At 37.6% G+C, this 26,813-nt stretch overlaps 6 protein-coding genes and 1 long non-coding RNA gene across 7 annotated transcripts; 4 read left to right on the top strand and 3 right to left on the bottom strand.

Moving 5' to 3' along the window:
- LOC109946240 (protein DEHYDRATION-INDUCED 19 homolog 4-like) lies at positions 952–3,629 on the top strand. Its single transcript, XM_020565153.1, has 5 exons — positions 952–1,317; positions 1,383–1,522; positions 2,389–2,466; positions 2,955–3,211; positions 3,319–3,629. Exons 1-5 carry the CDS (start codon positions 1,224–1,226, stop codon positions 3,422–3,424), a joined length of 675 nt encoding a protein of 224 aa, XP_020420742.1. The 5' UTR covers positions 952–1,223; the 3' UTR covers positions 3,425–3,629.
- On the bottom strand, positions 7,819–11,601 carry LOC18789672. The gene is made up of 6 exons (XM_020554962.1): positions 11,079–11,601; positions 10,490–10,701; positions 9,148–9,436; positions 8,961–9,046; positions 8,765–8,856; positions 7,819–8,678 (listed from the first exon to the last, which is right to left on the bottom strand). Exons 1-6 carry the CDS (start codon positions 11,337–11,339, stop codon positions 8,425–8,427), a joined length of 1,194 nt encoding a protein of 397 aa, XP_020410551.1. The 5' UTR covers positions 11,340–11,601; the 3' UTR covers positions 7,819–8,424.
- LOC18792382 (major allergen Pru av 1) lies at positions 13,992–14,887 on the bottom strand. Its single transcript, XM_007225917.2, has 2 exons — positions 14,609–14,887; positions 13,992–14,477 (listed from the first exon to the last, which is right to left on the bottom strand). The coding sequence occupies exons 1-2, from the start codon at positions 14,790–14,792 to the stop codon at positions 14,182–14,184; spliced, it is 480 nt and encodes a 159-aa protein (XP_007225979.1). The 5' UTR covers positions 14,793–14,887; the 3' UTR covers positions 13,992–14,181.
- Positions 17,062–18,453, top strand: LOC109946673. Its single transcript, XR_002269764.1, has 3 exons — positions 17,062–17,549; positions 17,660–17,725; positions 17,935–18,453. It is a non-coding gene; the product is annotated as an uncharacterized LOC109946673 (long non-coding RNA).
- Positions 19,202–20,144, top strand: LOC18792336 (major allergen Pru ar 1). Its single transcript, XM_007227007.2, has one exon. The coding sequence runs from the start codon at positions 19,461–19,463 to the stop codon at positions 19,941–19,943; it is 483 nt and encodes a 160-aa protein (XP_007227069.1). The 5' UTR covers positions 19,202–19,460; the 3' UTR covers positions 19,944–20,144.
- On the bottom strand, positions 21,033–21,922 carry LOC18793411 (major allergen Pru ar 1). Its single transcript, XM_007221630.2, has 2 exons — positions 21,647–21,922; positions 21,033–21,514 (listed from the first exon to the last, which is right to left on the bottom strand). Exons 1-2 carry the CDS (start codon positions 21,828–21,830, stop codon positions 21,216–21,218), a joined length of 483 nt encoding a protein of 160 aa, XP_007221692.2. The 5' UTR covers positions 21,831–21,922; the 3' UTR covers positions 21,033–21,215.
- On the top strand, positions 22,372–23,244 carry LOC18788223 (major allergen Pru ar 1). The gene is made up of 2 exons (XM_007225541.2): positions 22,372–22,642; positions 22,752–23,244. The coding sequence occupies exons 1-2, from the start codon at positions 22,459–22,461 to the stop codon at positions 23,048–23,050; spliced, it is 483 nt and encodes a 160-aa protein (XP_007225603.1). The 5' UTR covers positions 22,372–22,458; the 3' UTR covers positions 23,051–23,244.

A 26,813-nucleotide genomic window follows, 5' to 3' on the forward strand; every position in this document is an offset into this window, starting at 1 on the left:
AATGCTATTCCTATTTCACATAAGTGTTTCTCTCTACCAAGACTCTACTCACCAATATCCATTGACAAATAAAAATTGATTTTAAAAATAGGAAATGATAGAATAGTTTATTAGCAACAATAGATTCACGGTAATTATAAAGCGTATGTTAAAAAAAAAATTAGCATGTTAGCAACGTTAGTTTTCTTTGGGGGCAAAAAAAAAAAGCAGACATTTTATATTAAAAAAATTACGTTTTTTTCTTATTTAATTTTTAAACAAGGTGGAAACAAAGATGTAAAAAGGCTAGTTTGTTGTAAAAGAAAAAACAAAAGTCACTACATTTAATAAGGGTAAATTTGGAAAATAAAAATTATCTTGTGTGATATATTAATGACATTGTTTTAAGTGTAAGAAAAGTGACACAGGAAGAAAAGAAAGAATATCCAAAAGAGAAGATTATAGATAAAGTTGCTAACGTTCTCTATATAGTAAAGGCAAATCGAAAATCGAAATGATTCCAATATTCATTCAAAATAAGTAAACATGCCACTGAATGATCAAAATAATTCCAATATTTATTGAATAATACTAGTCTTACAACATTTTTTATACCACATAATATGATAGATGATGTGTATATATCACATCATGTAAAATACTAGTTTTTATTTTTCTAATTTTATTTATTAAAATACACTTCATTCATTTAATTGATGTGACATATAATATGGATATGCCACATCATGTGATATAAAAATATAGAATAATAATCTAGTAAGTGTAGCATTACTCATTTATTTCAGGTAAGTAAACATGCCACCCAAGGGGATGGGTCAAGCCACAAATATTAAACATAAAAAACCTCTAAAATCACGACCTCCACACGTGTGAATGACATTCACACACACGCTCTGTCTAATCAAATCCTTGCACCTGTCTAAAAATCGCATGGCTCAGGTAGTTAGGGGCATCTACGAAATTAACAAAAAACCCGCGGGCTATTTCCGCCACGCGGGGACTATAACAGCAGGGTAAACCGTACCGGAGGTTCGGTAGAGAGTCTTCTGTGTTCTCTCTCAAGCTATTTCTTGGTCGCTTCCGCACACTCGCACCATACACACACACACTCGCTTTAACTCTGGTCGTCTTGAATCTTTCTAGGATTTTATAAATTTGGACCCAAATTCGATTTGAGCTCCCAATTCGCCACCGCCTTGATTGAATTGTATTTGTGTATCAAGATGGAGTCTGATAATTCGTGGAGCAGTCTCTTCTCGAGCTCTTCGTCGAGGCGGTACCAATCTCGATCCGGTCACTTTTCCCAAACTACCCCAGGTTCGTTTTTCTTGTTTTCAGTGTTTTGTGAATGTGTTTGGTTCTGATGGTTGTGGTTGTTGCAGATCTGTTTGCGCACGACGAAACTGATGGAGACGATGAGTTAAAGGCCGAGTTTTTGTGCCCTTTTTGCGCCGAGGATTTCGATGTTGTTGGGCTTTGTTGCCACATCGATGAGGAACATCCGGTGGAGGCTAAGAACGGGGTACGCAATTCAATTTTTTGAATTTAGTTAATTTTGAAGTTTTGCATTCTTAATTGATTAGTTCCAGCTGGCTTTTCTTTTAGAAATTTGGAAAAGTACGAGCTCTCAAGGTTTTCTTTTGTTTTTGCCCTAGAAATGTTAGTGTTCCCCCCCTAGAAATGTTAGTGTAAGCGTTTTGATGGTCGTTCAGTTCTCAATTTATCTTAGAAAGGAACATTTTATTTGCATAATTTACGAAGAAACTCATGATTCCGTACAGATTGAGCGAACTTTAGGGGAGGAAATCTATCATTGTGATAGCATTCAAAGGGATGCTAGTGGTTTACTTGGGTTTTTGTCGTTTGGCTATGGTTTTGAATGGGTTTGGTTGAGTTGGACTTTCCTTTGAGTAGGTTTGAGTTGCAACTTAGAGGTACTTTCATTGAGGTGGGTTTGTCACTGGTGATGGGGTGCATGGGGTAGATGATGGTGAGACAAGAGGGTTAATCATCTTAGTATTTGATTTTTGTTTGAAGCCTTTTAGAAAGGCAATGTAGGAATATTCCTTGTTAGTGTTGTGCGTGGTATGCTCAACACTAGACTGGTATATGGGCTTGAGTGTGACCTATGGGTTTGAGCTAGTCTGTAGGAGCTCAGTTAGTCAGGTCAACCTTGTAGTTATCTTTCTTCATTAATGTACTGATAGTTAATCTTGCATGTGTAATTGTTTTCTTAAATTGAATAAAAAGGTAGGAATGGTTCACTTGGGTTGTTTATGAACGTGCCCATTGTTACTATTTATAATTTTCCTTTCTCTTGTATTGTTTATGAACTAGCCTATTGTCCTATTGTTATTGTTTTGAATGTTCTGCTTTTTTTTCTTCCAGGTCTGTCCAGTTTGTTCCAAAAGGGTGGGAGCAAACCTTGTGAGCCATATTACCACGCAACATGGGAGTTTATTAAAGATATCCTTTGGTGAATTTCACTTTAGTTTTGAATTTTTCCATGCTTGGTTTGGTTATCATTTACATACATGCTTATTGTATCTATATCTAGGGGGTTGAATTTGTTATCAAATGAACACTTTTGAAAGAAATAAGTGTGATTTAGAAAAGCCCGCTTTTGCTGTATTTGATTTTAATGGCAGAACATATGGGTATGACAGTTATAAATGGTTATTTCGTTAAAAATATGGCCTTTATCTTAGATTCACTCGCATATTTTCATGTATCTGGCCAGCACACTGACTAGTTATCATCAGTGTTGTTGAGTATCACCTTCACCTTGTTCCCTTTGTTAGACTCTTCATTTGCACCAGTCGCTCCTATTCTAGAATGGCCATTTATTGCATCAAAACTTGGATAACTTGCACTCCCATGTTTATTTATGTTTTGGTCATATTTCCTTTTGAAGTCTGGAGTATGAAGTGATGTGTTCCTTGACTATAGATTACGTTCAGCGCAAGAGGAAATTTCGCAGGGGATCCAATTCAACATTTTCTTTATTAAGGAAAGAGCTTCGAGAAGGAAGTTTACAAGCCCTTCTCGGAGGTTCTTCTTTCCTTGTTTCTTCAAACACGGAAGCTGATCCTTTGCTGTCTTCCTTTATATATAACCCTCCCACAGTTGATGAGGATGTGAGCGCACAACCCCGTCCTTCAGTCGAAACTTCTTTTGTAAAGGAAAGCACGAAGGAAGAGTTCTCGGAAAGGTATGAGCATTAGCATGACTTTGCGTCTATTTATTTGTTTTTGTTGTATGTGGTGAAGTTACTATGATTTCTATAGAGTTTTAACGCTGGGTGGTCAATGATGACAGAACCGTGCAACAACCACCGTTATCACATAAGGACCAAGAAGAAAAGGGGCGGAAGTGTGAGTTTGTTCGAGGATTGCTGATGTCCACCATCCTTGATGACTTATGAGCTTGAAGGGGGTGTAGTGGGGAGAGAGATGGAATTGATAAGTTAGGACCAGAGCGCAGAGCCCAAGTAATACGAGGGAAGTTGTGCTATTTATGTAACAACCGGTAATAGTTAGATCAGAACAAGTATGTATTCGTATTGTACTCGGAGCTTTATGTGTATAATGGAAATATGAAATAATTTATTCACTTTGCCTTTTGCTTTCTACATGTTCTTGATAACTTGCCCAAGGTTATCTAGGAATCAATGCGCACTGATCATAAGTTGGTAACCAAAAAATTCAAATAGAATGGGGGAGAACTTTTCATGTCACTAGATTCTGTAAGGCTGTAAGGCCCGTTTGGTTCAAGGAACGAATTTGAGGGGAAATCATTTCCAATGTCATTTCCTAAAGGATGGGAAATAGAAAATTCATTTATCACGTTTGGTAATGCTAAGAAAGTAATCGAGAGATGTCACTTTATTTCTTTTCCCATGTTTGTTTTAAGTAGGAATGAAAAATAAAGTTTGTATAAAATTTTAATTATACCCATATTAAATTAAATAAAAAAAGAATGCATTTAATGATATATTGTAATTCTAAATTGTTAATTGAGACAAAATGGTTATGAAAAATATTTATTTAATATTAGCTCATTTTCCCAAACTTTCCCATAAAGAGGGAAAACAAAACCCAAGTTGGGAGGATTCACTTTCTCCCCTACTTTCCCATGTGTCAGGCAATGATTTCCAATGCATGGACTTACCAAACATGTAATAACCAAAAACAAAAAGTCTTATTTAATTATTAATTTATTTTGAAGAAAGACGATTTTGCCCTCGCCATATTTTATTAAGAAAAATGTGACTTTTTGATTGAGAAGGAATTTGACAATTCCACTTACACCGTTGCGTAGAGCACGGTGAAATGAGTTCATAGACACGTAGTGGGCCCGAATCGGAGTTGTAACGAGAAAGTTATGGTTAAAAGAGTCTCAGTGGCACAATCATAAATATTTCGAAGTTGGATTTATAAAAACCAGCTCAGCCTTCTCTCTCCTCGCGCCGACCTCTCTCCCTCTCCCGCGTCCGTCCCTTCTCTCCTTCATATCTCCGGCCACTGACCACGGCTGTGGACGGGGCCGGTACCAAAACGACCGGGACGACGTCCTCTTCCTTCCCCGACCGTTCCCCCCGACGACGCGGCCTGTGCTGGCCGAAAAATGCAGAAAATGGCCGGGAGGTCACCGAAACTTCAACGCCGTCGATCTCCCTCCTCCGGCCACCATTTCCGTCGACCCAGGCATCCGGGACCAGGCAGACCCGCAGAAGAGACCTACAGGAGGTCTAGCTAGTTCGGACCAGGAGTGAGTGGACTTTCTTTCATAAATGATTTTATATAAATGAGTTTATATAATGAGTTTTATTATTTGATCTTGAACAAGTTTTATTAATTGTGATTTTTCTTAGTATGCTTGTGAAGTTACATATCTTATTTATATGCTGCTTAGTCGATATGCTAAAGAGTTACAAAAAGCAGAGTTTGAGATTTACATCAGATAAAATAACAGCATAGTTTCCGATTTAACAAAAGTCAGCTATTTATCAGATTTTTCAGGAGCTTTCTATGTTCTTATGATAGCAGAGTTCTTGACTTAATAAACATTCAGTTATTCATTAGATCTTTCAGAAATATTATAATATTATAATATTATATTTTCTCAGAGTTCTTGAGCAGATTTGCCAAAAATGTTACATATTTTAAACCACCGTGAGTACCCATCTATGGTTATTACCCTCAGTTATGCCGATGTCTACCGACATCCAGTTTACCCTCAGTTTTGTCAGTGCACTTGACATTTGCCTCACGAGTGTCGGGATCGCCCGGATCGTGGGTGCCAGGATTTGCGGCTCGGATTGACTTGGTGTCACCGAGACCTGCCAGGATTTGCAGCTCGGAGTGACTTGGTGTCACCGAGACCTGCCAGGATTGCGGATCAGGCTGACTACGGTCCCCTGAATCCTGCCAGTTGCGGCTCGAGTTGATTTTGTGTCACCGAGGCCTGCCAGCGGATCAGGCTGACTATAGTCCCCTAAATCCTGCCAGTTTGCGGCTCGAATAGACTTTGTGTCCCCGAGACCTGCCAGGGGAATTGACGGAATTACAGGGGTACATCAGAGTGGTAGTTTTAATTGATTGCAGTGCTTTTATGCAAGGTTTGAGTACATTGCTTTTATGCAAATTTGATTACAGTGTTTTTATGCAAGTTTGGATTTCAGTGCTTTCATGCAAGTTTTATTGCTCTTGAATACGATTGCATATATTTATATAAATATGTAACTGCCTTGGTTTTAATATGCTTCAAAGGTAGTTTAGATATTCAGTCTTACTCTACTATATTTTACAATGAGAGTTAGTATATTCTTAGGATATTTTATGAACCTTTATTTTTGTCCACTCACATTTTCAAATGTTTTGCGCTCCCAGGCTGTAGCGTGTACAGGAAAGCCACCACCGGGCCATCTTGCCTTCCGCCCGCGCCTCCTTGTTACAAAAGTGTTGGTTTGTAAAAAGTTTCACTTCTCTGTAAACTATTAGGATTGCTCTGATATATTGCCCTAGAGTGAGATTGGAACTTTTGGCATGTATATTGAAGTGCTGGCAGTTGGTTGTGTGGATATTTTGCTCGTTCTGACATGTGGAAATTTTGGGATTGAGCAAATTACAGGGGAGATTCTGCCGAATTTTCGGCAGGAGTCAAGGTTGAAATTTCAATTAGAAGGGCAATTAGGTCAATTGTTCCCGACATTCGCCAAGTGTCGGACACGCACAGGGTTCGACTTGAATTCCAAAGTGGAATTTGGTTCGGGTCCTGTCAAAACATGGGAAAACAATTGATTTCCCATCTCTAAGTCTCATTTTCCATGAACCAAACGGGACCTAAAAGGAGAGAATTTTTCGTTCTACAAAGAAATGCAGAAATTGGAAGGTGCTATACTAGATTTGACAATGTAACCTAGGTTGGTTCAATGAATTTACGTAAATGAAAATGATTGTAGAAGAGGGGCAGATGGCAAAATTGGAGGAGTGGAAGAAATTCATTTAGGATTTCAATGGAGTTTTGATGCCGGCTAAAACTGGCCCACACTATGAGATTAAATTCATGCATAAAAGGCTCACATGATAATTGTGTTACCAAATTTTTCTTATATACAAAAGGAAAGTCAGGAATCAAAATAATTCCAATATTGATTCAAGATAAGCAAATATGCCATTGAAGGATCAAAATAATTCTAAAATTTATTTTAAGGTCTAAAATATCAATGGTATCGGAAATATTGATAGTCTAAAAACACGAAAATTTGAATGAAAATATCGAGATATTATCGATATCGATAAAAATTGAATAAAAATCACAGAAATTATAAGAAAAACATGAAAATTTTTATTGAAACTTTGGAGAATGTTTATTCAGTCAATTATCCATTAGTTTATCACAAAAAATTGGAAGGAAATGCGTTGCATGATGGGTTAACTGATTTAAGTTGATTATATAGAGAGCTGACAAACACTGTGAGTTTAGAAAATATGTAATAATTAATGAAAGAAGATTAAACACACCATAATCATTTATATATAATAATTTACTACACTATTTTAAACTTTATACATTGCATGGTAAAATACATAAGTGACTTAGTACCAAACATAGTTCTTATAAGGTTCAATTTTTTTTATTTTTTTTATTTTTTTGGTGAGATGGGGCCAAGAAGGCTAGAACCAAAATTTTCCCTATCTTCATCATCTCTATATGTAGAGTAAGTGTATTGTGAAAAGTAGTCATTAAATGATATGTAATTGTTCAAAACAAAACAATATAAATTACATATTTTAGCATATTATCACAAAAACATAAGCAACATTGAGGTTAAGGCGTTGGATGAGTGAAATGACAAGGGTTTGAATCCCCTTTGTGTGTGTGCTCTATGTTTTTTTTCTTCATTTTTTTCATTACATCGATATTTTCGATATTATAGCGATATTACAACGATATTTTAACAAAATATTGCTGAAATGTGAGCGAAATTATCGATATCAATATTTTTCGATATTATTGTCGATATTATTGATATTTATACGATATGTGTATAGATACATTCTGAAATATTTGTGATCTAAAAAAACGATAATATCCTCAATATTTCGTCGATATTATCGATATTTTACACTACGATTCTAGGTAAGTAGACATGCCACCTAAGGAGATGGGACTTTTTCGCTTGTACTTCAAGTTCAAGGCAGACAGCCCAAGTCCATCTGGCACGATGTGCCATTTGGAGAATGAATATGAATGCAAGGACTCCCACATTATTCATCCGATGATATTCACTTATTAGTTCGCCACGCGATCACATCCTACATAACACAACATGTTCGTGTTGAACTGAACTGTCAATTCTTACACATGCTAAGATTAAACATACTAAACAAAAGGCACCTATACATATATATACAAACATCAGTAATTTTTTTATTTCTTTTTCATTATCATCATCATCTAGATAGTAATTAAAAAAAAAGAGTCAATAGCTACAAACATGTTCCTGAGAGATCTCATCACCCTAAACTTCGAAATAGCAAATAGACTAGGAAGAGCTGTCATCATAATGCCTGATGCAATGCATGACGCCCATTCTGAAGCACACTCCCAAATTAAAAGGCCTTTATTAATGATAGTTTCATCACTATTCTTCTTTCGGCCTATCAAGCAAAGCCCTCACAAAGCACAATCACACACTTTCATAATCCTGCTTTGATGTGATATAAGATTTCAATGGGCCAAATCTACGTAATATAACGACAGGAGTGAGTGCCAACAGTGTTATCCAACCAATAACATGAAAAACCGGCCAGTGAAAAGGGTTTATCCTCATCAGTAGGTTATATCCCATCTGTATTGGGATGATAACTGCAAGCTGACTAGAGATAACTGCACGCTGACTAGAGATAACTCTCATCCTCACCTCCTGGTTGTGCTGTGTGACACAAAGAAATTGAAATCCGGATGATTAACTTGCAGTAGCCTGAGCCAGTTGTCAGCTGCTCTCAATAGAGAATTAGCCTTTTGACACTCGTGAACTCCATTAAGATTCCAAAAGGAGACCTTGAACTTGTAGGAAGCAAGCCCAAAGATTGGCAACGAGTGCTTGAAGGTTGCATTTTGTACCTCTCTAGCTTGTGCACCACTAAACCGAAGCCTATCAGTGCTTGTACCTGCCAAAGGCCCCCAGACAATATCATTAACCATAATGAGACCTGCAAAACACACAAGTAGAGAGAGAGGGAGAGAGTGATGGTACCCTTTATGGGAGTCGACAGGGAATGAAAGGTTAAGAAGCAGGCATCCAGGCTCTGTAGTGTTGGACCTGTAGGTATCCTATATATCGGATACCTTTATCAAGAATTTACACATAATTTTTTTTAGATTTATGATCAGATTTGTATCAATCCTCTGTTGTATAATCACTGGACTGGACAAGGGTATAAAATGCATACCATGCTACAGAAACCCAACTAGAAGGTGATAAATCACAGCTCCTGTATGTTCTCAGCTCTGGAAATTGAGATGCAAGAACTGAAATCTGTTGGATGCAAGTGGTGAATGTATGTTACAATCAAATTCAAAAGGAAAAAAAAAAAAAATCAAATTCAATGTGGTGTTCTGAGAAGATCAATGACTTGCCTTATCAGCCAAAGGTTCACGACCAAATGGTTGATCATGCTCCATATATTGAAATATAAGCTGACCAGGAGGGTTGCAAACCTCACCACTTTCGTCACTCGAGGAACCATTGAAGGGTTTATTCCTTGGTAAGGCTCTATTCCAACCATGGCCATTTACATCTGCAACATTCTGCCAACTTAAAGCACTATAAGGAGCACCATTTAATCCTCTTTCTGTTCCATAATCACTGCTTCCATCGCTACTTGTCTCCCTAGATGACTCTGCATCACTCTCATCACCAGGCCTCCTGTAACAAGATGCACACAAGAAAAGTTACTAACCAACAGATTGATCGCCTCTGAATGAACATTGAGCTTGTGTTCTTCTGTACAAAATTTATTCACGGCTAAGGAATATGTAATTCGTTGGCTCCAGTACTAGCATATTTCACTAAAGCCAAGAATAATACAGTTCAAACTAGCTATTAGCATACAACTCTGGGTAACATTTTGCCAAGTCAAGGTGAGATTATGCCAAAAACTGTAAGACATTCACTTTACCACAAAGTAACACCATATCCAAGTACCACATCATGCATCATATCAAAGATCTTGTCATCCACTGCCTATAAGTTGCCTCACCTGATGAATAGACCAACCCCATTACACTGCAATAATTCGTCTTCACAACCTAATTTCAAAATCTATCTTTCCCACTGCCTATTATCACCTCCATTTTCCCCACAGAGCTTGATAATAACACATTAACTATCCTCATATACTGCAAGATTCAGCTACATTTAAAACAAATTGTAACACAACCAACAAAGTGGTATCCACAATCGCCTTAACCATTCCATTCAAAGAATTGGTGGATTTCGTAAAACAGTTTTTAAGCTACAAGTGAAGGGGCTGTAAATGAAGACATTAAAATTTCAAAACACTGTAACATACAAATACAATCAGGATTTCAGGACATTGTAATAGACAGATATAATCAGGGCAAGTAGACAACTAAATCTCAGAGAGTGAGTGACTCAACAAAGAGATCATATACAACAACCTCAAATGAAGTGCAAGGAATCCAACAATGATAATAAAAATAATTAATCACACCAAAATGCACAGCAGGCTCCATCTGCTTCAGTCACTAAATGCAAATTTCCTCGAGATTTTCCCCACAAAATGACACTTATGTCAACCCATAAACTAGACACAATAAAGGATGAACAGTAACAATAAAGCATGAACATTGCACAGAGTTTAGCAACTACAAACATAAACTATAATCCAGAGTGCTTAGGTAGAAAAATCACAAAGACTGAATTGATTGAAAGTGTTGTGTTTACGATATTGCTGACCTTATTCTTGTGGAGGGCTTTGATGGGTCTACATAGAGCTGAATAGCAGACAAATAAGGAACATAGTACTGGATAACAGAGTCACTCCCATTTAACAAAAGCGGGACACCTGCACCGTACGCACTCCACTCCTTGAAAGACTCCCATAAATCTCCAAGAACAAAGTAGGGATGTAAATCTGGCTCATGAGTTCTCCATCTCCTCACGCTTGTCTATCCATCACCAAAATGGGACCTCATGAGAAACGCATGTACAATTACAGTAACAACACACCAAACCCGCAACAGGAAATTGCCATACAAAATTGAAAACCCAATACGTACGATTCTTCAAGTAGAAAACTTTAACTAAAGTTTGACAGATAAGTTGTATTGAGCTCAATTTGGAGTGTTTAGAAGTGATACAGATAACCAATTTGAAAATTCTCAGCAATGCCACAAAAATATACACAATTCCTCGCCTAAATTTCCATAATCTGGGTTGTTTGAGTGCAATTAACCATTATTTTCTAGCAAACTCAAACAAAGCCTCACAGCCCATAACACAAGTAATGATTTTTCTTATATATTTCACGATGATTTTGCAATACCTTGGGGATATACTGAGCCTGAACCACGGGCGTGGTGTACTCCAAGAACCGATCCAAATTCGTGGCATCCGTGAGCACTGCCCGACCCGACCCGGAACTGTGCGACGTCGCACAGTCGTCGGACTCCACAGACTGCCTTTGATGCTTCTCTTGCTCTAGCTTTTGTCGCTGCTGCTGCTGTCGTTGTCGTATCGCTGGCGGGTTGTAGAACCGGTTCTCACCCCGAGTCCGACCGATCGAGACGCCGCCGTTGCCTGACATTGCCTAAAAATAAAACCAGTATACGGTGTCGTATCGAGGCGAAACTGTTTCGAGAGTATGGTTTTGAGCAGACGAGAGCTGAAAGGGGTTTTTGAGGGAAAGCGAAGAGTCCAGAAGAACTTGTGGTCTTGTGGGCTTGTTCCAGAAGAGCTTTCTATATATGCTGGATGCGCAATTACGATAATGTCCTTCCCTGTTCGAGATTGACGGACTTGTCCAGCTCCGAAGTGGAAACTGGAATGTATAGTCTCTACGCTCCCTGATTCTGCGAATCTACTTTCAGATGCGTTCTTCAGGGCAAGTGGGTGGGCCTGAACCAGCCCAATTTAGCTGGGTCTAGTGGGCCTTGACCCGACCCGTTAAAAGACTTGATTGTTCCTCATTTCTCGGTGAATACATAGAGGTGTAGGCAAAGTATAATTCTATCGAGTTTGATGGTCGTTGTATTTTACTGTACTGATGACAAAAGCTTGAATCAGTCGTCTATGAAATTAGGCTTTTAGAATTCATGGGGGTATTTATGAGAATTATCAAGTGGTTTACAATAATAAAGAAATCAGATTGCTGATATATATATATATATATATGTATATTTTAATACCAAACAAGCGATAGCATTTTATTAGATCAATTAAAAAAGTACATAGGGAGCCATCTCGATTAGCAATACGACGGATATGGGTAAAGTTTCCCAATGACCAAAGTCAGCTCTAGAGTGGAAACGATCCGGAGAGAATAAATCACAAAGTACTTGTCTAAAAACCCCTATCTACTGTTTAAGTTGTCTTAGATCAAGTCAATTACATCAAGGACAAAACTTGGCCGCCGATATAACTCTAGAGAAACTAGACCAACTAGCAAATTCAACAATTTTTTTGAGAATTACAAGAGAAAACCAGACAACTCATAGAGTTTCTGGACTTTAATACCAAACTACACCAAATCTAAGAAACCAAACAACACTGACTAAAGGAGCAGCAACACTTTGCTCTACAAATGATGCACAACCAAAGCCATCTAGATCCATAACAAAGACAACCAGATCTGCCAAGAAGAGAGAAGAGAAGAACATCATGATTTGCCAAGGCACGAGAGAATACCGAAAATCTGGTGGGGAATAAACCCTAGATATGAAGCGTCTTGTTCTATCTCCTCCACTCTTTGCCATATGCTTTGCTGTGAAAATCGACGGGATCACAAAGGGGGGAGGGAGAAGGGAAGGGGGGGGGGGGGGGGGGATGGGAAGCCACCGATCTAAAGGGGGGGGGGGGTCCCAAGGTTTCTTTACTTTTTGTTAAAACTCTCCTCCTAGAAAATTACGCCTTCTTAAGAAACAACATTACTTGCAATTGCATGATACAGTTAGTTTGATTGTACTCTGGGTCAAAGATGAGATTCATTTGTTATATCATTCATTATGATCCTTTAGTAATTGACATATAACTTATCATGTCGTGATTAGGTCAACTCATATAGTTATAAATAGTACGCTTTAAATTGATCAGATTTTGTGATAGATGAGATCCATTTGTTCTATCAGTTACCGTGATCCCTTGGTGTGCGACATGCCTTGTCGTATGGTGATCATGTCAACTCATGCAGTTAGAAATATTATGCTTTAAATTGATCATGGCAAATACAGTTATTATGATCCTTTGGTAGTTGACATATGCCTTGTCGTGTAGCGATGGTGTCAAACTTTAGCCGTGTAGTCTTCAAATTTTAGTTTTGTCATGTAGTCTTCAAATTTTAGTTAAATTTTAGCTAACATAGCTATAAGGATGGAATTATGAATTTTTCAACGGGTGAGCCAGCTAAAGTTATTAGCTTAAAATCTAATGATAATTTATTGGTATTGGTAACATGCTCTGACTGTACCTTCATTCAATAGATTTGTGGTTGAGTCAACAACATGCTCTGACTATGCCTATTGATATTGGTAAGGTATGAAATTGTATATATTTTTAATTTATTTTTAGGTTAAGATACTAGGCTACATTGGTGTAATATTTTTTTCTCTCAAAACCTTCCCTGGGCTACAGCCCATGGCAACCTACATAGTGGTTCCACCAGTGCATAGCTAAAAAGTTATGATAGCAAACTACTTAAAATGTGTTTTCTCCATCAATGTTCTCTATTTTGACTAATCTATAATATTTTATTGTTTTCCTCTTCTCTTCTCTAAATTAAAAGTTCATTAAAAAATCAAAAAGTAAGCGGTGAAAGAGAGTTGTGGGCCTAGGAAAAGAGATGAGGAAGAAATGGAGAACCCTCAATTTCTCTCTCCTCCTCTCTGAATATAGAGAACAACCAAACTCAAATAAGAAGTTCTCCAAAATAGAGAGCCATATAGTAAGTATGCTGGAGGTGCGTTTTGCCCTTATTCTAGTTAAAATGCCTAATGACAAGAGTATAGCAACTCTGCTGGAGATGCTCTTATATCATTTATTACGAGATCTGCTAATTGACATAGACCTTCTTGTATAGTTGTTCGATCAACTCCTGTAGTTAGAAAATATAATACTTTGTTTTTGGTCAAGTAGAAGATATACTTTAAATTGATTATTTGGTATGATATCCATTTATTATATAAATGATCACAATCTTTTGGTAATTGGCATATACAAATATCTTTAAAAAAAACCTTGCAAATATCATAAAATCCATAATTTTCATTTTATTTATTGCAAATGAAAGGAAATACAACATTCACTCTTCAATCAAAAGCTCCAAGCACAAGCCAAACACTATTTTCGAAGGAAAAAGAAAAAAAGAGAACGAAAACCACACCATTATTTGATGCCAAAGAGGACATAAGATTGAATAATACAGCTATGAAAATTTAGTTGTAGGCATCATGGTGTTCCAAGAGGTAGTTCTCAATGAGCTTGAAGAGGTGGGAGGCCTTCTCTTTGCCAGCCTTAACATGCTCTTCCCTGATCTCAAAATCACCCTTTGTGTGGTAGTGGCTGGTGCTCTTGACGACAGAACCACTGCCAGATGCCACCAACTTAGTCTCATATGAGATCTTCTCAATTGTCTCAGAGATTGCATCTCCTTCAATCACACTGTACTTGTACACGAAGTTCTCTTTGTCAATCCCATCAATTCTGTGCTTCACATAGCTGTAAGTGCTACCTGCACAAATATATACATATATACCAGATGAATCTTTCTGTTATGAACTTATGAGATAAGATGACCCCAAAACAATATTTCTGTAACATTATTATAACAAACCAGAAGAAAAAAAAAATCTCTAAACTTACCTTCACCAAAGTTAATTTTCTTGATGGTTCCAACGCCTCCATCTCCTTCAAGGATCTCAGTGCTCTTAACTGCCTGTGGTGCAATTTTTGGGACGAGGTTGTCAGCATCAAGAACAAAGGCATTGAACAACCTAGCAGGGGGGATGACAGAGTTGATCTCGGTTTCATATGTGAACACACCCATGATTCTGTAAAAAGTGTTTGGGAAGTGAGAAAAAAATAATTGATGGAGAGGGAAGGCTAAGAAAGATGATGTAATTAAATGGGAGATTTTGGGTTGTGAAGAAGAGAGGAGTTACGGTATTTATAGGAACCAATTGATCAAAAGGTTAATGCAAGTTTGTAATTGTTTAATTGGTTGTATTCATTGTGACGTGGGAGCCATTACTTTTGTACAAAAAAATTTGTAATTTAGTCATGGGAAGGGCCATCTGCAAATTGAATTTAAAATTCCAATTAATCCACGAGGTGGACTAACCTCAATTATTTTTTGCCTATTGTTTGAAAAAAGTTAAAAATTTCCATGTGCATGAAATGAGTGCATTGGCTGAGCATATTCTGTAACAATATAGTAGCAAATTGACAGTGTCTGTGACTCCATATATATGATGGTTTAAAGAAATAACTTAGTTCTTTGTTGGCTATTGAAATTTGAAACCACTCTTGGGCTGCACCGATTAAGACTAGATAATGATACATATAAAAGTATGAACGAATCATATTATTTAAGCAAGTTGGCAATAATTTAGTTTATCTGACCATACAATGTAATGTGGATGTCTCTTGCTGGTTTATTAAGTGGGTCTTTTAATAAATTCTTTAAGGGGTCTAGTTGAATTGATGACTCCAGTTTTTCTCAGTTGTGGATTTCTGGGTCACTATGTTTTTTATGTTGATGTTTGATGAATGTTGGGTTTCTTAGTGAATAATTTCTAGTGAGGGGGATTTCTCATTCACATACAATTAAGAGTATTTCCAACTGGAGGGGCTAACCTGGGCGAGAGGCCCTTAGGCCTCCAATCACGTTTCTAGCAGCTAAGGTTTGTCAGGGAAACAATGGGCTCCACCAACTTGTGCAAGGCCCAAGGCAAGACTTGCCTTGGCAAGATAACTTAATGATGACGTCAACATCCAATTTAAATTTAAAAAAAAAAAAGAAAAAAAAAGAAAAAAAAAGAAAAAAAAAGAAATCAAAAAAATCAGAATTTTTTATTATTATAAATACCTAGCCATATTCTAAACTCCCCACACCAAAACTCTATATAAATTCCTCTCCTCATATCTAAATTGTGGTTGCCCTTAAGTGCAATGGGTGGAAAAAAAAGAAAAAAAAGAAGAAGAAGCTAGGGCAGGCACTATTCATGTGAATAGTAACATCTCTTGCCTTCCCTTGCTTTTTGCCAGCAAATGGGTGAAAATGCTCTAAGGTGCCATGGTGATTCAAAACATGAGACAACTAATCTACAAGTCAAGTTAAGGTCATTTTTCAATGGGTTAGACCTTATTGGCATAATTTTTTTTAGTTAATTTAAGTTTTAGTCACAAAAAAACTTTCAATTTTGGAAAAAGTCAAAGCTTTTTCAAAAAAGATAGAAAAATCTCTCAACTTTCAAACAAAAAACATGCAAATGTAAATGATTCCCTAGAAAATTCAAAAATAAATAAGGGCAATTTTGTCCATTTTGGCTTCTTTTAAAAAATTTCTCTCTCCTTTAGCCTTTTCTAGAGTCTCCTTTTTTTTTTTGGTTCTACTATTATGTATTTTTACAACTGACCTGGTCATTGGCCGTGTTACATAAAAAAGTTAGTAAACGTGGACTGTGTATCAATGGATGAGAGCATAAGACTTGTTTCTAAATTAAATATTTTGAGCCATTTCAATTTGAAGATGTGAAAACCCCCAAAAGGAAAACTATGTGCAATCAATTGTTGACCCATTGATATTGGAGCCCACGTTGAAATGCAAGTCAAGTCATCCTAATTTGAAGTTCTGGAAGTGCATACTAGCTAGTTGTGAGGTACGTACGTAGGGACAACCATATTTGGAAATCTGGAATTTACTTCTTTGAAAAGTTTCTGCTTCCAACTTTTGATCAATTAGGTATTAGGCACCGCCCTATTTGAAAAAAATGGTTCCATTGCTTAATAAAAATTATTATTACACGTAGATGATTAATTGATGCATGTAAAATTTACCATAAACTCGTATTACTTAACAGCTAACAATTTATTTACGTTCATGTAAACGACTCTCTTGAGCGTGCTACTGTAACTACTGTTATTACATGCTGTGCAGTAGGGGTGGGCATTTGAACCGCAAAACCGTAAAACCGAACCAAACCAATTCGGAAAAAACCGAAAAAAACCGTGTTGACCAAAAAAGTCAAAAACCGAGAAAAATCCAAACCGAACCGGTTCAGACCGGTTCCAGTTCCGGTTTTCCATCCTAAGGAACCAGTCCAATTCGAACCGGTCCAATAGAATTAATTTATATATTTTTTAAATATTATATATATTTATATTTGAAATTATATATATTTTCATACCTGTCAAATTTTGATTGGGTGTGTATGTTGCTACCATAGGTAGCGCACACACAGGATTACACCAAATTCAGATTGGGTTTTTTCATTCTTCGTTCTTTCCTCTCCTCCCTCCCATTTCGTTTCATACTCAGCCAGCCGCCAGCCACCAACCACCGATTCCAAACCTCTCTCTCAACCAGCACGTCACAGTCACACCCCTCTCTGCCGCCGCTCTTCTCTTAGCCTCTCTCAGTCGTTGCAGGTCAGATTCTCTCTCTATCTCTCTCCTTTTTTTTTTCTTTCCCCAATTCAATTTTCTGACTCTCTCTGTCTTCCAGCAAATCGGAGATCCCATTCACTCGCCGCGTCCACCTCTTCATCTCGTATGGCTCTCTGTCTCTGTCTCTGTCTCTCAGGTATTGTTCATCTCTCTCTCACAGCTCATCTTCGATTCTGCGAAAATTGGATAGGTCTTATATTTTCTAGGGTGCAATAATCTAATGTGATGTGGGTTTTGGAATGACAGACAGACAAAGCTTCAATGCTGGATGAGATCATCGATTATGTCAAATTCCTCCAGCTCCAAGTCAAGGTGCTCTTCTTCTTTATGTTTTTTATTTTTTATTTTTGCCCTTTCTGGAGCTGAGTTCATTATTTCTTAATTAAAGAAAAAGAAAGATTCCCTAGTTGACATTGTTTGCTGGATTAGATAATGATAATCAAATAATGGATTTCTGAGTAATTTTTTTTTATTCATTCTGGGGAATGGATGTGAATTTGTTATGTTTACACAACATGTAGGTTCTGAGCATGAGCAGGTTGGGCGGTGCAGCTACTGTTGCTCCTCTTGTTGCTGATGTGTCCTCTGAGGTAAATTAAAATGAAGAAACCCCTTTTATCAACAGCATTCAATATTTCATCCTCAAGTTTTATGAGTTTATCTTTAAGACAGATATGACTTATTACTGATTCAATAATAGCCACAAGTAATTTGCATCTATAAACTACTTTGCAATACTAGAATCAGACAGTATATAAAGGTTTTGCTAGTCAGTTATGTTCTCATTAAGCTCCTTCAGCAAATTACTACTAGAGGTTAAAGTAGTTCTTCTCAATAACATGCTGTTACTTCCAATCTTACTTGATCTTTCTGTATTGATCATTTTGTTCCAACCATAGCTCCAACTACTTTTCAATGTTAGGAGGAATTTAATTTGGGTTGTAATGTATATTTGGTTGAATTTGGGTTGTATTTGGCTAGTAATTTATTTTGGAACTTATTTTGTTGAAGTTTGATTTAATTTCGGTTGTAATTTATATGTTGAAGTTGGATTGAATTTGGATTGTATTTTTGTTGAAGTTGGATTCATTTTGATGATGTTGAAGTTGGATTGAATTTGGATTGAATTTTTGTTGAAGTTGGATTCATTTGAATTTGGATTGTATTTTTGTTGAAGTTGGATTCATTTTGATGTGTTGAAAGCTTGATGGAACCTCAAATTTGGGGTATGTTAGTATATAAATACATTTTGGGCAGATTTGTTAAAATTAAAAAAAAAAAAAAAAAAACCGGAACCGCAGGAACCGAATCGGAACCGGACAGGTCCGGTTTGGTTCGGATTTCTGTATGGATGTTGAGCAGAGCCGGTCCAAACCGAACCGGTCTGCGCTATCGGATCAGGTTCCATTTTTTCCCCGAAACCGGTCCAAACCGAACCGTGCCCAGCCCTACTGTGCAGGTTGATGAACATATTAACATAAGAAATCAGGGCAGAACTTTACCAAGGACAGATCATAGAGATCTGACGTTATTCCTCCAAAATGTGGTAATTAGTTTTTTTTTTTTTTTTTTTTTTTTTTGCAGAAATAAAAAGACAATGTTAGTCCTTCCCTTTAATTTGTTCAAATGAAATTAGCACATAATTTGTTTAAAATTACTTCAAGTATATATATACTTCATCAGGTGGTAAAACCAAAAAGAAAAATAATCAGATCTCACAAAACAATAATTTATAGAGAGCTTGCTCATATATATCATATGCGGCCACTTTTGAATAAACTTTTAGAGCGCCTTCATTGACTGAAATAATTATTCAAGAAACTCAAAATCATGATTTGTTTTCGTCAATTGAAACATGCACTGAACTTTGCCAAAGCTTTTTTTGTTCTAGCCAAACCATCAGCCTCATTCTCTATAAATATACCACCTCTGCTACTTACATTTCTTCATCTCAAACTTAAGCTTTCTAAGATCAATTTAATCACCTCTACAGAATCCATTCTTTATTTGATCACATTTTCTAAGCTCTTAAATCATCATCATAATCATGGGTGTGTTCACTTATGAAACTGAGTTCACCTCTGTCATCCCACCACCAAGATTGTTCAAGGCCTTTGTTCTTGATGCCGACAACCTCATCCCGAAGATTGCCCCACAAGCAATCAAAAGCTCAGAAATTGTTCAAGGAGATGGAGGGGTAGGAACCATCAAGAAGATTACCCTTGGTGAAGGAAGCCAATACAGCTATGTGAAGCATCAGATTGACAGCATTGACAAAGAAAACTTTGTCTACGGCTACAGTTTGATTGAAGGAGATGCTATATCTGAAACCATTGAGAAAGTCTGTTATGAGATTAAGTTGGTGGAATCTGCTGATGGAGGTTCCATCATAAAGAACACCAGCAACTACCACACAAAGGGAGATGTTGAGATCAAGGAAGAGCAAGTTAAGGCTGGCAAAGAGAGAGCCTCTGGTTTGTTCAAGCTTATTGAAAACCACCTTGTGGCCAACCCAGATGCCTACAACTAAAATGTTCTTCATGTGATAATGTAGCATGTTAAAGAGAGTCTTTGGTTCCTACTTCCAGAGTCATCATCATTCAATGATGTTGTTATCCCTTTTCTTTTCTTTCCTTGTTGTGTCTGGCCTTTTGCTATATCAAAGTGTGAATGCTGTATTTCTTTCATCCTCTAATAAATAAAATGAATATCATTTTATATTCTTATTGTATTTGCAAGTTTTGTCTATAACATTATTGCAAAATGAGTTACCAAAGCAAGCATGCCCTACTTTAACTCAAATATACTCTGTTTTCTTGTATGCCATTTGGGAATTCATACCCTGGGAGATCAAATTAATCAAGTAGGATTGCTTTAAAAATAAATGAGAGTGAATGCTGCAGAGTTTTTCTTTTGAGCAATAGCATGCCTGCATTAGGCAGAAGATTAAGGCCAAATTTGTAGTCTGCTATCCGGTGTCTTTTATATCCATTCGGAGATGAAAAATGGTTAGACTTTAAAGTCTTTGAGTCCGTGTTGGATTGAATCACATTTCCTACTGTGTTGAGCTGAACTGAGCTGAATACTTTTAATGGGAGAGCAATTTGAGCTAAAATGTTCATGTTGGATCACCAAAGTCTATGAGGAAAACTTGTACCGGGGCTGTTCATGCTGCTTTGTTCTGTTCAGCTACATAGCACTGTGGTAGGAACATTCTTACACAAGTTGTTATCGGACTGAAGTAATGACATAGCATAGGATTACTGTTGAATCAATTGGCCTAAACTGGACACGTTCTGATGTGTTGAGAATATTTTCATTCCCAACGAACATGTGACATAATCAAAGTCTAAGCTGATAAGTTATTCTTGCCACACACATACCAAATCCATAAAGTCCACTTTCAAAGATACAAGTGAATTTCGGTTCTGCACTTCGAACTATATTTGAAGTATTGCTTTCTAATGTCAACCGAATTAGTCACCGTTAATTTGTTTAAACGTTGAACGAATCATAATAAATGTTGGAATTAACAAACTTCGTGTACCAAATGCAGCAGACAGTTTGATTTGTATTTGATTAGACCAATAGCAAAGTTGTTTAACTCATAATATACAGATGTGGAATTCATTCTGCACATATATTTTCACAGAAAATCAAATTAATTGTGTCCAAATTTTCTTTATTGAAAAATTGAAATAAAATACAAGTACATTACTCTTTAAAACCACACCATTGACTAAACAGAAAAAAAGACGACAGATGAAGATTGTTGTCCAAACATGCAATATCACAGACATGTTTAGTTGTAGGCATCAAGGAAGGCCACGAGATAGGTCTCAATAACCTTGAACAAAGCATGGGCCCTTTCTTTGCCAGCCTTAACATGTTCTTCCTTGATCTCAACGTCTCCCTTGGTGTGGTAGTTGCTGGTGTTTTTTATGATGGAACCTCCATCTGCAGATGCCACCAACTTAATCTCATAAGAGATTTTCTCAATTTTGTCTGAAAGAGCATCTCCTTCAATCAAACTGTAGTTGTACACAAAGTTATCTTTGTCAAGCGCATCAACCTGGTGCTTCACATAGCTGTATTCACTTCCTGTAATTTCAAAATTTGAGGATGGTTAATGTCAACATTTTTAGAAATTAAGACACAAATGCTTTCATTTTACATATTAACTAGAAAACCAAGTTAGTAGAGAGAGAGAGAGAGAGAATGGTGGAAACAAACCTTCACCAAAGCTAGTCTTCTTGATGGTTCCAACACCTCCATCTCCTTCAACAATTTCAGCACTTTTAACTGCTTGAGGAGCAATCTTTGGGACTAGGTTGTCAGCATCTAGAACAAGGGCTTTGAACAACCTAGGTGGAGCAATGACAGAGGTGAACTCGGTTTCGTATGTGAAGACACCCATGATGATGATGATTTAAGAGATTAGAAAATGATCAAAGAAAGAATGAATGTGGAGGAAGCTAAAAGAGAATGATTGATATTGGTGTGAGGAAATGTGAGCACCAGAGGGAGTATTTATAGGTTAAGGGTGAAGTGACCCCAATGGATATAAAGTTGTTTGTGTGGACAAGTTTCCCATGTGAATATTTTAGTCAAAGAAAGCCACCTCTACAAGTTGATTTTAAAAATTCCAACTTATTACAACCAGCTGATGTGCTAATTAATTTTCTAATAGAATGTTCTAAAACACATGTCTACGTACACAGTCCATTCTGATTGTCCTTTTTGATGATCAGAATACTACAACACAACTGGTGTGCTGCTGAGTCTGCTGACTGCTGACTGCTGACTCAATAATATCCTTATTCATTCAATTGAAAAATCTAAAGTCCTTTTCACTCTCATTTTCAAAATCTAAAGTCTTTGATATACAGCTCAGATTTCACACAGCCTGACCTTCAGCCTCAATCTATAAATAGCACCTCCAGTTCTCACATTTTCCAGCATCAAATATCATCCCTGCCAATCATCTAATCCTTTCACACTTTCATTCTTTCTTTGATCATTTTCTAAGCTCAAAAATCATCATCATGGGTGTCTTCACATACACAGACGAGTCCACCTCAGTCATCCCCCCACCAAGATTGTTCAAAGCCCTTGTTCTTGAAGCTGACACCCTCATCCCCAAGATTGCTCCCCAATCAGTGAAAAGTGCTGAAATTGTTGAAGGAGATGGAGGTGTTGGAACCATCAAGAAGATTAGCTTTGGTGAAGGTTGGTTTCTGCCATTGCCTCTTCTAAGTTTAACTTGTTTGCCTAATTAATGACATAAATCTTGAAAGCATTAATCTCTTAATTTATAATTATAATCCTCATTTTACAGGAAGTCATTACAGCTATGTGAAGCACCGGATCGACGGGCTTGACAAAGATAACTTTGTGTACAGCTACAGTTTGGTTGAAGGAGATGCTCTTTCAGACAAGGTTGAGAAAATCAGTTATGAGATTAAGTTGGTGGCATCTGCTGATGGAGGTTCCATCATAAAGAGCAGCAGCAACTACCACACCACAGGGGATGTTGAGATCAAGGAAGAGGATGTTAAGGCTGGCAAAGAGAAGGCCACTGGTCTGTTCAAGCTCATTGAGAACTACCTTGTGGCCAACCCAGATGCCTACAACTAAAACCTTAAACGAAATATACTGCATGTGCTTTCTCTGTCATTATATTGGTGTGGCTTTCATTTTTCCTTTCCTTTTTGTTGTCTATCAAGCCAGAGCTGCTTTGGCTTGCACCCAAGGCTATGATAAATTGTAATTTTTCTATTTGATTTGATTCTAAATAAATAAAGCAAAAATCAGTTGCTGGTCTTTACAAATTTGGTCTGCAGTATCTTTTTTTTCTTCAATTTCATGAATTTATATATATTTTTTTTTACAAATGAAAATTTACTAGTGCAAAGTAAAGATTCGATAAAATTGGAATGATAAGGATGAAACACATAAATCGAGAAATGGCCCTTTGGTTTGGTCAAGGTTTTTGAGAAGTATCATTTGGCCCTGATGCCTACAAGTAAAACTATCTGTCACAGTACTGCTTGTAAAGAGCAACAAAAGTCTTGTGTCCTCTTTTTCTAAATTCATTCATTGGTGCAGCTTTCATTTCTATGATGAGTGTGTATTTATTTGAATTCAATCTTTATAATTAAAGGAACATCATTTGCTAATTATTTGATTCCGCTAATTAAAGTGACTCAGTCTATTTGCATGTCTAAAATGTTGAAAAAAAAAAAAAACTAAAAAAAAAAGAAAAAGAAAAAGAAAAAGACATTGCAAAGAATCATATCTTCAACATGATCAGTCCTGAGTCTATTTGCATGTCTTAAATGTTGGTCAATCCTCCTCAGTCTGACCATAACCAATCAATCTTAAATTTCAAATCAACCGCCACGATTTCTTACACTATAGTATGTGTGAGTTTAATATGTTATCGCCCCTTTTAATACGAAAGGTCTTTAAAAAAAAAAAAAAACCAGCCATTTCCAATTTTCCATTGTTTGGAATGGCACTCAGCCGCGTTCTTGCTATCTGTCGCCGCAAATGCCCAGCAAGTTGCTAGTGAGAATTGGTAAACATAATTAGCTAGTTGTTGGGCATAACGATTGCGGACAACGTAGCAGATATCCACAATATGAAGATTCACGACACTGTTTTCATTAATGTCTGTTTGGGCCAAAATTATGCACGCCAGCCTATTTTTTGGTCAAAAGGCCATGAACGAAACATTTTGGGCTTTTATCTAGGGGAATTAGAAATCAAACCAAGAAGCTAAATGAAGCCTAGGCCTTTTCAGCAGATTGTGAATATAGCCCTAGTCTAAAAATATAAAAGAACCATTATTGGCCACTCACTCTACCCAAGGAAAAAGCAAGTCAGCAGATCTTTCTAAAAATAGGTTTCTCTCAAAAAATCCCACGCGACTTTCTGACTTAGAAAAAGTCAAAATTTTCAACTATCACAGAGGAGGTGATAGGGAGTTAATGAAGGTAGGTCTTACATGAGGATTTCTCCATTCTTTCTGCAGCCAAGGAAAGAAGATCAAATCCCATTTTTTATATACAGAGAAACTCTGCACCAAAGCAGATGACCTTTCCAAGAGATAAGCAGACTACGTTTTCAAGAGATAAGTAGGGAGCAAGGAGGTTGCGCACCAAGAAAAGCAAACTGACCATCATAGCAGATTGTGTTTTTACAAGTAACAAACAAAGAACAAAAAGAGTTCGTTTTCTCTAAGAAAAAAGTAAGGAAAAGATCACCATCGGAACTGACTATTGATGGTTCTTCTCTACCAAAAAAATAACTTACTTTTTTTTTTGGGTGCATTTAAAAGAAAGATATTTTGAAAGATCTGCCGCCCATTATTTAAAGATTAAAAACCCCACTTCAGCATTTCCTATAAATATGAGAGGAGGTGAACAGATCAAATGACAGCCAAAAAATCAATCAAGACAAAAACTCTCAACGTCACAACTGACAAACTCAAAAAGATCAACTAATCTCAAAAGTTTTCAGACACTGAAACAACCAAAGTTCTTTGATCCACAAGAAACAAATCAGCTAGAATTCAAATCTTTGATTTCAGTTCAGTTCAGAGAAATAGTTTTACAAAGCGAGACTTTTCTCGTTACAAATTTGGTTCAGCACAAGCCAAGTCAAGCAGAGTCCACGTTTTTATAAATATGAAAATCTTAACAAATTTATAGAAAGCCTTGGTCAAGCAGAATAGGTATGTAACACCCCGACTCCCCCTTATTTAATTTATTTAATTATTTAAGGGCATTTTGGTCATATTTTTAACCGGAGAGAGTTTGGGGCAGTGATCAGTATTTTTGGATAGGTCGTACTGAGACGAGTTCATAGACACGTAGTGGGCTCGAATCAGAGTTGTAACGAGAGAGATATGGTCAAAAGAAACCCAGTGGCACAATCGTAATTATTTCGAAATGGGATATTTTACAAAAATCAGATTTTTTTTATCTCTCTCTCTCTCCCTCCTGCGAGCTCTCTCCCTCTCTCCCGTCGGTCTCTCTCTCTCTCTCTCTCTCTTCGTATCTCCGGCCACCGGCCTCGGCTGCGGACGGGACCGGTGCCAAAAGGACCGGCTCGGCCTCGGCGTCACGACCCAGCCCTCCCCCGACATTGGCCGCCGCTCCAGCCGCCGAAAAATGGCGATTTTCGCCCCGTTGTCGCCCGAACTTCGCCGGCTCCGATCTCCCTCCTCCGGCCGCCATTTCTGGCGATCAAGGTATGGAAATTCATCCCTTTTGCATGCTCTAGCTGCCTGTTGGGTAGGATTGGATCGATTCTTAGCGTAGCCAATTCGATTTTCGAATTGAAATTCGGCCAGTTTTGGGATCACGATTTCGGCCACTTCCGTTCAGTTTTTGAGGTAGGTCCAAGAACAAAAGTGACTCCAAATAGGGTGTTATACCTAGGGTAGGAGTTTGGAGCCGTGGTTTTGAGATTTTCCGGCGAAGCTTTATCGCTTTGGGCACCCACGCACTGCCGGCGCGTGCGGCGGCGCGTGGGCACTGTAGAAAAAGTGACACTGTGTCTTGATGAGATCCTTAGGTTGTCACGAGTGCGTAGGATTTTGCGGATCTCAATTCGGACGTCGTTTGACTATCGAACGGACGATCGCATATTGTGTGTTATCCAGGTTCGATAGGTTGGGACCGTTGGATGGTCCCAAATTTAATATATGTTAATCTAGGTATTTCTAGGATCGTGTAGGAATTTACGGATTGTGAATCGGAGCCCCGGATATTCCGAATAATAATTTAAAGTTTATATTCCATATTAACCGTCAGATCGTACGATCGTGAGCGATCCGACCGTCCGATCCAAACCAAATTTGTAGGACGAGTGTCCTATATCTTATAGAACCCATAGGGACTTTCGGATCGGAAATCGGAGGTCGTAAGCTCCTCAGGTCCGTTTGACCAGGGTTAGGGTAGTTTGACCCTTGGTTGACCGCGAGTATCCCGGAGTAATCTCACCTTTCCAGGGGGGATTTTCGGGCGTTAGACTAGTGTGGAGGGTTACACAATATTAGAATTAATATATATAATTATAATTATATATGTTTGTACAAGGGTACAAAAGAGTCTAGAATGTCAGTTTGGAGTGCTATACGCACTACCTTAGGTACCTCCCCGGATTTTGGTTACACTACAAGTACCACCAAGTGAAAGTTAGGTCCCACGTGGTGTAGGTTATCCGGCGTGCGGACAGGCCCCATACGTGGCTTTGGTTGTACCGGCGTATGGGGAGATGTGATATGATGTTCAGGTCTCACGTGGCGTAGGTTATCCGGCGTGGAGACAGGCCCCATACGTGGCGTTGGTTGTACCGGCATATGGGGAGATTATGTATATTGTGTTGAGGT

The sequence above is a fragment of the Prunus persica genome, chromosome G1, assembly GCF_000346465.2.
Source record: "Prunus persica cultivar Lovell chromosome G1, Prunus_persica_NCBIv2, whole genome shotgun sequence".
Lineage (NCBI taxonomy): Eukaryota > Viridiplantae > Streptophyta > Magnoliopsida > Rosales > Rosaceae > Prunus > Prunus persica.

Coding starts and splice junctions, on each gene's coding strand:
- LOC109946240 (XM_020565153.1), top strand. CDS start 1,224: ATGGAGTCTGATAATTCGTGGAGCAGTCTCTTCTCGAGCTCTTCGTCG. Junction 2,467..2,954: donor AACATGGGAGTTTATTAAAG/ATATCCTTTGGT, acceptor ACTATAGATTAC/GTTCAGCGCAAGAGGAAATT. Junction 3,212..3,318: donor AAGGAAGAGTTCTCGGAAAG/GTATGAGCATTA, acceptor CAATGATGACAG/AACCGTGCAACAACCACCGT.
- LOC18789672 (XM_020554962.1), bottom strand. CDS start 11,339: ATGTCAGGCAACGGCGGCGTCTCGATCGGTCGGACTCGGGGTGAGAAC. Junction 9,437..10,489: donor AAGCCCTCCACAAGAATAAG/GTCAGCAATATC, acceptor ATCTTGTTACAG/GAGGCCTGGTGATGAGAGTG. Junction 8,679..8,764: donor CCTGTCGACTCCCATAAAGG/GTACCATCACTC, acceptor GGCCTTTGGCAG/GTACAAGCACTGATAGGCTT.
- LOC18792382 (XM_007225917.2), bottom strand. CDS start 14,792: ATGGGTGTGTTCACATATGAAACCGAGATCAACTCTGTCATCCCCCCT. Junction 14,478..14,608: donor GAAAATTAACTTTGGTGAAG/GTAAGTTTAGAG, acceptor ATATTTGTGCAG/GTAGCACTTACAGCTATGTG.
- LOC18792336 (XM_007227007.2), top strand. CDS start 19,461: ATGGGTGTGTTCACTTATGAAACTGAGTTCACCTCTGTCATCCCACCA.
- LOC18793411 (XM_007221630.2), bottom strand. CDS start 21,830: ATGGGTGTCTTCACATACGAAACCGAGTTCACCTCTGTCATTGCTCCA. Junction 21,515..21,646: donor GAAGACTAGCTTTGGTGAAG/GTTTGTTTCCAC, acceptor TTGAAATTACAG/GAAGTGAATACAGCTATGTG.
- LOC18788223 (XM_007225541.2), top strand. CDS start 22,459: ATGGGTGTCTTCACATACACAGACGAGTCCACCTCAGTCATCCCCCCA. Junction 22,643..22,751: donor GAAGATTAGCTTTGGTGAAG/GTTGGTTTCTGC, acceptor CTCATTTTACAG/GAAGTCATTACAGCTATGTG.